This window comes from Musca autumnalis, unplaced genomic scaffold, assembly GCF_047663935.1.
Source record: "Musca autumnalis isolate F117 unplaced genomic scaffold, ASM4766393v1 scaffold_1, whole genome shotgun sequence".
Lineage (NCBI taxonomy): Eukaryota > Metazoa > Arthropoda > Insecta > Diptera > Muscidae > Musca > Musca autumnalis.
In genome coordinates, this window is record NW_027411644.1 from 191,532,194 (window position 1) to 191,543,878 (window position 11,685).

At 34.8% G+C, this 11,685-nt stretch overlaps 1 protein-coding gene across 1 annotated transcript; it reads right to left on the reverse strand.

The window, feature by feature from the left end:
* Positions 1-4,891: 4,891 nt before the first annotated feature.
* LOC141391009 (uncharacterized) lies at positions 4,892-5,605 on the reverse strand. Its single transcript, XM_073963926.1, has 2 exons — positions 5,536-5,605; positions 4,892-5,487 (listed from the first exon to the last, which is right to left on the reverse strand). Exons 1-2 carry the CDS (start codon positions 5,603-5,605, stop codon positions 4,892-4,894), a joined length of 666 nt encoding a protein of 221 aa, XP_073820027.1.
* Positions 5,606-11,685: the final 6,080 nt, after the last annotated feature.

Sequence of the window (11,685 nt, forward strand, 5' to 3'; positions counted from 1 at the left end):
TTCCAGAAATATAGATCCAGAAATGACCGTCGATACATCTCTAGCAATAAAACCATTTTTGTTACAATGCTATTGTGTTATTCTGTGTAGACTATGTTGACTATGTTGGTTAGGTTTGTCATTAGAATAAAAAATAATTTTAAAAAATTAAGTTTCAGTGTTTTATTTAGAAATGCACTTAAAACTAAAAAAATAATTTGTCGCTTAGCCTCAATATATACATTCTTTCTCATGATAGAATCTCTCAAATAAAACGCTTGCATTTAAATTATGAATGGTGGCAAAATTAAACGGCAAGCGTTTTATTTGAGAGATTCTATCATGAGAAAGAATGTATATATTGAGGCTAAGCGACAAATTATTTTTTTAGTTTTAAGTGCATTTCTAAATAAAACACTGAAACTTAATTTTTTAAAATTATTTTTTATTTTTAACTTTTTAGTAAATACATTTTTTGACCACTGAGATCCCCAAATGCCGAATTACAGTCCATTTGAGCAGAAAATGTAGATTAAAATGCTTGAAATTGGGTGGTACAGTTATATGGATGCTATATTAAACCTTGACCTACGTCCACAATTTTTAGTGGGGAAGTTCCTGGACTATTGAGAACTCCAAATGCCAAATTACAGCAAATTCGGGCTAAAAATGAAGACAAAATCCTCAAAATACCAGAAGTCGGGTGATACCGTTATATGGAGGCTATAGGAAAAAATGGACCCATATTGGTTTTGGTTTCATATTCATGTATTGTCATCCAAATCTGAAAAGTGTGCAAAGTTTTAGTACAATTGGTCACCTGCAACTGCGTGAAAAACGAGTTACCAGATTTGAAAAACAAAATACCGGAAATCGGGTGGTACCGTTATATGGGGCTATAGGAAACAATGGACCCGTATTTGTTTTGGTTTCATATTCATGTATTGTCGTCTAAATCTGAAAAGTGTGCAAAGTTTTAGTTCGATTGGTCAACTGCAACCGTGTTAAAAATCAGTTACCAGATTTGAAAAGGGGGTCAAATTAGACACCGTAAAAACACTGTAAGAATGGCGCACTATTAGTTTTGATTTCATATTCATGTATTGTCATCCAAATCTGAAAAGTGTGCAAATTTTAAGTTCGATTGGTAAACTGCAACTATGTAAAAAATGAGTTACCAGATTTGAAAAGCAAATTAGATAAAACACTGTAAAACAGTGTAAAAATGGACCAATATTGGTTTTGATTTCATATTCGTGTATTGTCATCCAAATCTGAGAAGTGTGCAAAGTTTTAGTTCGATTGGTCAACTGCAACCGTGTTAAAAATGAGTTACCAGATTTGAACTAAACACACACCAAGGCAAGTTAAATAAAACACTGTAATAATAATAAAAACACTGTAATAATAAACAGTATATAACACTTACCCGACAAACTCCTTAAAATGTATGCTGGAAACTTCCAAAACATCTTTAGTAACCTATGCTTGTTATTTTGTTATTCAGTTTGTAAGTCGTAGAAATAATTATTTTATACATACCAAAGCATATATGTCCTTGAATAGCGTCCACGCTATCTTCCCAATGAATTGAAACAGACTGCTCAAATTTTGTACACATGTGCCTTTGGTCGGAACTAACTGAAGATGGCTATACTGGTATAGCTCCCATATAACGGTAACAGCTATAATTTTACATTTAAGATTTCCAGTGATTAAGAAACTTCTCCAGCAAAAAATGTAGACAAAGGTCCTCGTTTTGGTATAGCACCAAATATAACAGTAGCACCCGATTTCAGGTATTTCAGATTTTTATCTACATTTTCCCTCTAAATTAGCTGCAATTTGGCATTTATGGTTCTCAGTGGTTGAAAACTTATCCACCACAAATTATGAGCATAGGTCCACGTTTTGATGTAGCTCCTATAGAAAGCGACCTCCCGATTGTCGGTATATTTAAGGTTTGCAATTTGGTATTTAATTTTCGTGGGGGCTAAAAAATCTTTTCTCCACAAATTTGTAGGTGCAGGTCCATGTTTTGATGTAGTCACCATAGAAGGGTACCTCCCGATTTTGGGAATTTTTAAGGCCTGAGCCACATTATCACACCGGGGCACTATAAGTAATTTGGCCTGTTTTTGAGGCAAAAATTAATAGCGGTGGACTTATGGGGTTTTTATACATTTTTTAATGTTTTATATGCAAAAGTAAGATAAAACAAAGAATTACACAATAAAATTCGGATATAGCGAACATCGGTTATAAGAAACTACGTTTATAGCGAACAATGTTTTGTGTTTCCAAAGAATTTTTCTTAATATTTGTACACACCTTCAACTTCTTAAAACGACCACCATTATAACGAACAAAAATTGTTACCCCGCGAGTAGAATTTTTTACAATTTGCTAGAATTTAGAGGCGGATAGCGACGATATGATATTTAGTAAGCCTTCCCAGCAAAATGTTCGATGCCAAAGATGCCATTCAATCATGGGTGCAAGTGATCTGGCATGTCATCTTTTTAGCATCTTCATCGATGAATTTTATATGAGCGTGGACCCCAAAAGATGCTATTCATTTTTGGATCCAAAGCATGTCATTTACAACAATGCTTTGACATGCCATTTTAACCAATGCTTTGGCATGTCATTTCACCAACCCTTTGCAATGGCATTATGATTACGACGAGAGTTTTCACAACGTTGGTTGTGATTTCGAGTCTCCGACAACATCAAGCCTATTGTAAATAATTAATCTTATGTATTTAGAAAATGTATAAAAATAAAAACACAAAATTCATCTCTATTGGATCGATGGAATGGGTTCAAATGCTGATGAAAAGATCGGATCTTTCACGGCTTCCTTTGCATGGGTTCAAATGCTGATGGAAAGATCGGATCTTTCACGGCATCCTTAGCATGGGTTCAAATGCTAATGAACAGATCGGATCTTTCACGACTTCGTTTGAACCAATACAAAAGATGCAATGAAATCACGTCATCGCAAAGAACCCCTTCCTTCAAATTTTGCTGGGTTAATAAGAATTTTACAGATGAACGCGTTCATAACAGTCGCCGGATATAACGAAAACATTTTCTTGTTCCTACCCCCATACCTATTTTATTTGTTCCAACCCAAAGATCGCGGTTAAAATAAAAGAAAAACGATTGTAATGAACTAAAATACTCGTAAATAAATACTTGTATAAATAAAATACTTGTATAAACATTAATATGTTTAAAATATCGATTCGCGAAGAGATCTTTATAAATAATTTTGTTTTTGTTTTTTTTTTCAAAATAGTTTGGCTTAATCCCTTTGTTGTTGTTTTATTATTTTAAAACAACTAATTTATAAGTGGAAAAAGTTTGGCTTTGTTCGCCAAGGGGTAATAGTACGGTTACACTAGAGTTTTTTGCCGGGTTAACCCACTTCGAGAGGATTTATTTGACGTTTGCGCTGTGGAATTGACATTTGAAATCCAAACCCACTGGGTTAATCCGGTTAAGTGCAAGAAGTTATTGAAAATATAACTTCGGTTGATAATATCCACAAACAATAAACAAGGGAACTGATGAGATCCAGTGGCGTGGATCTGAACTTGTGTTCCCTGCCTTGCCCCTTGGCGAACAACGCCAAATTTTTTCCACTAATAAATTAGTTGTTTTAAAATAATAAAACAATAACAACAATGGGGTTAAGCCAGACTATTAAAAAAAAAAACAAAATTGTATTAGCTATCCCAATAAAAAACGACGCCACCAATGTTCGGTCTTTATAAATATTACTTTTTTAAAAGGACCAAATAAATCTCGCAATCATGATCCCTAGTTAGAACGTATTACGGCAATAATTAATAATAATTAATTAATTTAAAGAAAATGCCTTTTTAGTTCAAATCAGATGCTTTTTGTGTTTAATATTTCCTTCACTAAACAAAATATTAAAAAAAGATATTTTTCTTCATGGAGGGCACCTTCAAAAAAGTGATATAACTCAAAAAATCGCACCTTGGTAATTATGTAGTTGATTCAGAACCTACTTTTGATGATATTCCCGGTGGCAGAATTTCAGACAAAGTTGGACAATTTTGTAAAAGTCTATAATATTAAACTATGTAAAAATAAAATTCTTAGGTTCTATCCTATATGACAATTTTTCCGCTGTAGCAAACATTTTAAAAAAGAAAAAACACACCGCCACCATTCCATTAAATATCATATCTTTGTATTTGATTATTACCAAACTCTTACAAATTGCGTTTAAATTCTGCGTTTAGTTTTAATATTTTTTAACATTTTTTATTTTGTCTTCGAAATTTTGATTTTAACTTCGAATTATACGGCGAGTTTTGAATATTTTTGAAAACAAATTGCACATCCATAGAAGTTGACATGTTCTTTCTTCGAATCAAATTAGAAACCTCGCCTTATTAAAAGTAGAAAAATCGATTTTTGTCTAAAAACCTGTCCAAATTACCAATAGTGTGGGGGATAAAAACATTATCGGATCAGGTTTTTATATACCCTTCATATAACGCTACCTCCCGATTTTCGTTATTCTCAAGGCCGCATTATTCTCACAAAAATTATTTAGTCTCTACTGGAGCAATAAAATATTTCTGCACAGAATTTGCACATTTTTCTGGTTTCAATACAATTTTCAATACAAATTTATGGTGGAGGGTGTAAAAAGTTCGACACTGCCGAACTTCATTCGTTATGTGTGAGATAATCATGATGGGTAAGTACATTATAACATTCATAATATTAATCAATAATCCACGTAAATCAACACTTCGGCAAACAAAAAATGCCAAATTTGTTTTTAAAAATTTATTTCATCGAATTATGAACAGTAACTAATGGTAACAACAATAACAATTTCAGTTTCACCTTATCCTTTAAACATTTACAAACGGAAACGACGAAGAATCAAAGCTGGAAGATAAGTAGCACTTGTAGCAGCAGGGCTTGAAGCAGCTGGTGAAGGAGCAACTGGAGCTTGAGAAGCAAAGTTTAGGGCTTGGGCAACACCACCATTGAAACTTTGGCTGGTACCTCCCAATGCATTGTATTGATCTTGAATGGCTTTTTGAGCGTTGGCAGCATCTTCAGGGGTGCGGTATTTGACAAAGTGAACCTCTGGTTTGTGGTTGACATTGTCGTTCAAATTGTTCAATTTGTTGGCCAAATCGGAAAGATCAGCTTGTTTGTTGAGGACATAGATGGCGGTCTGTTGTTCAGCAGCTTGTTTAGCCAATGCCAAAGCAGCATCTTCCAAACCACTGGATTCGGGGCCCTTAATGAAGATAACACGTAGAGCTTGTTTAACAGCATTATCGAATTGATTTGAGGCAGCAGGTTCATTGAAGTCTTCATCATTAGCGGTGAAGGTATAGAATTCCTTTTCGAGTTCACCTTGGACGGGAACAGTATTTGAAGCAGCACCAAAATTATCAGAGGCACCGGAAGGAGCAAATGAGGGGCCAGCTCCGATAGAACCAGCTTCAAAAGTGGGGAAAGCATTGGAGGCAGCACCAATATTACCACTACCAGCTTCATAATTGTAACCCGATTGGGCACAGGCGACTGCTACCAAACACAAAACAATAAAGGCACGCATTTTCTTAACTATTTTGTTTTTACTGTTATTCGATTAAGTTATAAAACTAGAATGATTCAATCGTGGACTCAGCATCACTTTTATACATTCACCGGTAAATATGCTGCATTGCTGATTAGCGATGCGTAGAGATATGTTGTGAACTAATGAAATATTCATTAATTGCTGTGATTGCCCATCATCGGTGATTTGGATTAATGTTTTAACATATTGGTTGCTTTGCATCTTATTCGTTTAATCTGATTCGAAGTTTTTGATTAATTTTTGCATATTTTTCGGCTTTCGATAATTTAGTTTAACCTATTTCCTGCATTCTGTTGAATTTCCTGAAGCTATTGACCGGATGGGTGGGTGTTTTATTAAAATCTCAATTTGTCATAGTCATGCATTTTGTAGCACGTGATAACTATTAATTTTTCAAGTTATAGGTACATATACGTATTTGTGAATTATAGTCTTGCCTGCCTTGTTCTAAAACACTTTTGAAGTGCAGAAATCGTTATTCATTCTCATGGTATGATCATGGCAAAAGTTACAACTTATGTGTTGTAAGTGGGTATATACTAGGGTTATAACTTTTTGATACTTTTTCTCAAATATGATATCCTGTAGTGAGAATGAATGAACTTCGTCCTCTTAATGCCTAAAATAACATTCATTCCAATTTATTATGAAAAAACGTTTGCACAAATCACTTAAAAAAAATTTGAAAAAATTCTATTAAATGAAAAAAAATATCTCAAATAATTATTTCCTGTTGGACGAATGAATTAACTTTTGCCTATTTATGACTATTCCATTTAAATTTTAAAAAGGTCCTGCACAAACCACTTTTAGTTTTTATGATATATGAAACAAATAAACAACAATAAATAAAAAAAACAAACAATAAATAAAAAAAAAGTTATCTATATATAATTGAAATTTGTTTGTACGTTTGGTGGTTTGTTTGTTTGTTTGTGCCTTATAGACGCGAAACCCGCTGAACAGATCTTACTGAAATTTTTAGGGTACATTGCTACATGGCCTGGAATGAAAATAGGCTATATAATTTGTTGAAATTTCGCGTTGATCTGGAGATATAGCATCAAAACCGGAGGTACCTCCAAAAAATTTAGATTTTGTATGCAAATATCTTTAGAACTGTTACAGATACAATCTCCAAATTTTGTAAGCGTGACGGAATTTGTAGAAATAAATTTACCAAATCGGTTCAGATTTGGATATAGCTCCCACATACATATATTTTCGGCCGATTTCCTTATTTTATGCACCAAACACGCTATATATGTCCAATTTCGCTAACATTTGGAGGGAATTTGTTCTAGAAATAAATGTGCTAAATTATATAGAGATCGGTTCAGATTTGAATATAGTTCCCATATATATTTTCGCCGATTTCCTGTATTTTATGCCCCAAGCACGCTATATATGTCCAATTTCGCTGAAATTTGAAATGTGTTACAAAACTTGGTCTAGAAATAAATGTGGCAAATTATATCGAAATCGGTTCAGATTTGGATATAGCTCCCATATATATTTTCGGCCGATTTTCCGCATTTGATGCACCAAACTCTGTATATACTCGTATGTCCACTTTTGCTGAAATTTGGAATGTGTAACGGAATTTGGTCTAGGCATAAATGTGCCGAATTATATCAAAAACGGTTCAGATTTGGATATATGTAGCTCCAATATATATTTTCGGCCGATTTTCCATATTTGATGCACCAAACACGCTATATATGTTCAGTTTCGCTGAAATTTGGAGGGTCTGACGGAATTTGTTCCTGAAATAAATGTGCTAACTTATATAGAGATCGGTTCAGATTTGAATATAGCTCCCATATATATTTTCGGCCGATTTCCTGTATTTTATGTACCAAACTCGCTATTTATGTCCAATTTCGGTGAAATTTGGAATGCGTAACGGAATTTGGTCTAGACATAAATGTGCCAAATCATATCGAAATCGGTTCAGATTTAGATATTGCTCCTATCTATATTTTAGGCCGATTTTCTGTATTTGATGCATTAAACACGCTATATGTGTCCAATGTCGCTGAAATTTGGGATGTCTGACGGAATTTGTTCCAAACATAAATGTGCCAAATTATATCGAGACCGGTTCAGATTTGGACATTCTACATATGTCCAATTCACTGAAACTTGGAAAGCGTAACGCAATTCGTTCTAGAAATAAATGGGACAAATTATATCGAAATCGGTTCAGATTTGAATATAGATTCCATATATATTTTCTGCTGATTTTCTGTATTTTATACACAAAATGTGAATGTGAGACGGGATTTGGTCTGAAAATAAATTTGACAAATTATATCGAGAGCGGTTCATATAAGAATATATAATATATAACCCATATATATTTTCGGTCGATTTCATGTTTTTGTTACGTATGTTCAATTTCAATGAAATTTTGAAGACTTAGCAGTCAGTAAAAGTCATCATTATTTACAGAAGTACTTATAGTCGGGAAGGAATTGACCAAGGCTACAGGTATTAAGTATCATGTCTTTGAGAGACTTCTTAAGATTTATATTTTATTATGATATATCTAAATCATTAGGAATACTTATAGGCGGAAAGGCTTTCGGAGGAGTGTAGCTCCATAACAACCCTGAATAGGTATATAATGCCTTCATATCTCCTATATTTTTTCGTTAAAATATTAAAAACGTTAAAATAATTATGGCATTCCAATATATTTTATCGTAGTCGGGGCAGCAAAGCGCACCGGGTTCAGCTATTATATAATATTAAATGATATATATGTTATAATACGATGATAAAATTGGGGAGAAACAAACGGTTATGTTATTTTGGTTATGTCGTGTGCCCCTAAACATTTTTATACCCTATACCACAATGTGGAAAAGGGTATTATAAGTTTGTTTTGGTAAAATATTCGTCGGAGACCCCCAATGTGGTATACCAATCTTCATATCTCGACGAGATAAAGCGATTTTGAGATGTGTGTCCGTCCGTCCGTCTGTCCATTATAAATTGTAAACACGCTCCAGGCCGCAATTATGGACCGATCGTCACGAAATTTTGTATCGGTTATGATCGTGAAATATTTAGCGGGTGAAATGGACCAAAAACATAATATTTATCAATTTTTCTAGCGGCTCTGTAGGTCTCAATAATAGTCCGATCAACGCGTCATTTTAAATAAGGTAAGAGTATATCACAAAGGAGAAGCTTGCAATTTGAGATGGCGATCGGATAATATTTAGAGGGTTAAATGGACCAAAACTTTTGTGTGAAAATTGTGAAAATTTTTAATATACAGCTTATATCTCAATTCCTGAAAGTGACATTCCGGACAAGTGAGATATACTTGAAAGTGGAACGCTTGACCTTTCAATTGATGCCAATTATGTTGGTGTGCATGATCAGATAACAGAGTTACAGCCTAATATGTTCCGTTATTTGTTTGTAGTGTAATAATAAACTCGATAGTAGTTGCAATTATACATCAATAGTCACGAAATTTTGCACCGGGTAAGAGTATAGGTCAAAAAAGATGCCTACAATTTAAATGATGATGATCTGATGATAATATATAATGGGTTCTGTGTAGAGAACCACATTTTTATCCAAAAAGTTTATGTAACACCACGAAATATTCGCCCTAAACCCCTTATTTGATATGCCTAAATTCATATCTCGACGAGATAAAGCGATTTAGCGATGTGTGTCCGTCCATTAAAAATTGTAAACAAGCTTAAGGCCGCAATTATGGACCGATTGTAACGAATTTTTTAAGGAGCTTGGGTTCGGGCCAGAATTGAAATGATTAGTTTTTGCTGATCATCGTGAAAGGTTCAGGGAATGAAAGGGACCAAAAACAAAATTTTAACCAATTTTGTAGCGGCTCTGTAGGTCAAAATAATAACCCGCAAAATTTTAAACAAAGTTTGAGTTTATGATGAAGAAGAAGCGTACAAACCAACGTGAAGATCAGATAATACTTAGCGGGTTAAAAGGACTGAAACTTTTGTGTGAAATTGGTAAAAATTTCAATAACGTAGCGGCTAAACAACGGAAGTAGTAGTACTACATAAGCGGGTTTCATTACATTTTAGTTTGTGTGAACTAAATTTTCCTTTCCTTTCTGGTTTTGGTCATAAGTATTGTACATTACATCTCTGATATTTGATAATTAAATTTTCACAATCATTGAAAAGAAGTTCCGTGGAGAGCGATTGTCCAGGGATAGTGGTATAGGGTATCCCATGGTCGGCTCCGTCCGACTATAGACTTTCCATACTTGTTTAGTTAACTGTATTTGTAGGCAAATGTGATATTTTATGTCTTTGTGCATTAGTTTGTAACATGCAAAGGCCACGAACTAGACCCATAGTTACTTTTGATGACCTGCATATGAAGAATGATATGCTTTTGGCGAAAATCGGTTCAGATTTGGATATAGCACCCACCAAACACGCTAAATCTGCCCAATTTTGATGAAATTTCAAATGTGTGACGGAAGTTGTGACGTAGAGGAAGAAAAATACCAAGCAACGGTCCTGGCCGACTTTAGCATAACATCTTCATTTCAAGTGGACACTGACCACCCCGTGGTGTCACCTGGGGAACTGCCTCTAAATACCCGTTGAAGGTAGTGAGCTATCATGTGCCTCGGGTTCGCTCAAAGGAACATTAAAAGCTTAGATTGGGCGTTGGGCTAGGGACCCATCCCCCAAAAAGCAACATACTATAAAACAAGTAAAAAAGTATCCGTCGGCTTTGCCGACAGAGATATACCCTCAGCCTGTATATATTGAAACAATTTTTTCCCAAAAAAAGGTACGTATTTAGGAGTTTTTAAAAATTTTGGGATTTTGAACCGACAAAAATGTTCATTAGGATCAAAAGTTTTGAGGAGGGGATACTAAAAGGAATGGATCTACATTGACCATTATGGAAGTGGATCTTTAGCCATAGGGGGATTTCACACCCTTCGGGATGTTTGCTCAAGAAGTAGAGGCAGCAAATGCAAGTTGCTTCAACAAAGTGATTCGATAGCAGGTCTTAAAGTGAACTTATCCGAAATTTTGTGTGGGAGGTACCGGATGGATTGGACAAATATAGTCCATATTTGAACCTGATCTATATCTAGTAGATATATTAGGATGTGTAAAGTATGGACCAATTCGGCCACTCCCTTCAAGAGTTACCGTATGAACAAATTTTCCGAACATTTTTGAACTGTTGTGGGGAAGGTACCTGAAGGAGTGGATCTTCAAACTTAAACTATGTTTGGACAAAATATTACTAAGGTCAAATTTTGGACCGAATCGGCAGATCCGTTCTAGAGTTATCTTGCGCTCAAAGCACCTCACACGGTGTCATAGGGGTTTTTTGCAACTTTCAGGCTATTTTCTCAGGAAGTATGGACTTGCCCCTAACGAAACTTATATTGTCGTATGGAGGGCAGTGAATACAACTTGCTAAAACAAAAATTAGAGCGATTCGAGAGATGGTCCTAAACTGAACTTTTCCGAAATTTTGTGTGGGAGGTACCCGAAGCAGGGGGTCTATTGAGTCTATATTGAAACATTATCTAAGTCTGGTACACATTTTACGATGGGCAAAGTATGGACCAAGTCGGTTACTGCCTTCAAGAGTTACCGTGCGCACAAATTTTCCGAACATTTTCGAACTTTTGTGGGGGAGGTACCGGAAGGAATAAACCGATATAACCCATCTTTGAACTTAAACTATGTTTGGACAAAATATTACTAATTTAAAATTTTGAACCAGATCGGTTGACAGACGGGAGGACATTGCTCAACCGACTCCAAATTGTCTGAAACACATTTCGTCCAAACATACTTAGGGCCTAAAACCATTATTTCGATGAGGCACATTTTGTCCGTATGAAAGTGTGTATACCCTCGGTACACGCAGAACTGGATGGCTAAGGAATAGGAAGACGAAATCAAAAATGCTATATTCCAAATTGGAATTGGAGTAAAGAAGCAAATATAGAAGAATAGAAATATTTCTTTAGTTCGGCTTTTAGGATAAATGTTCTATAGATGGCCATCTAG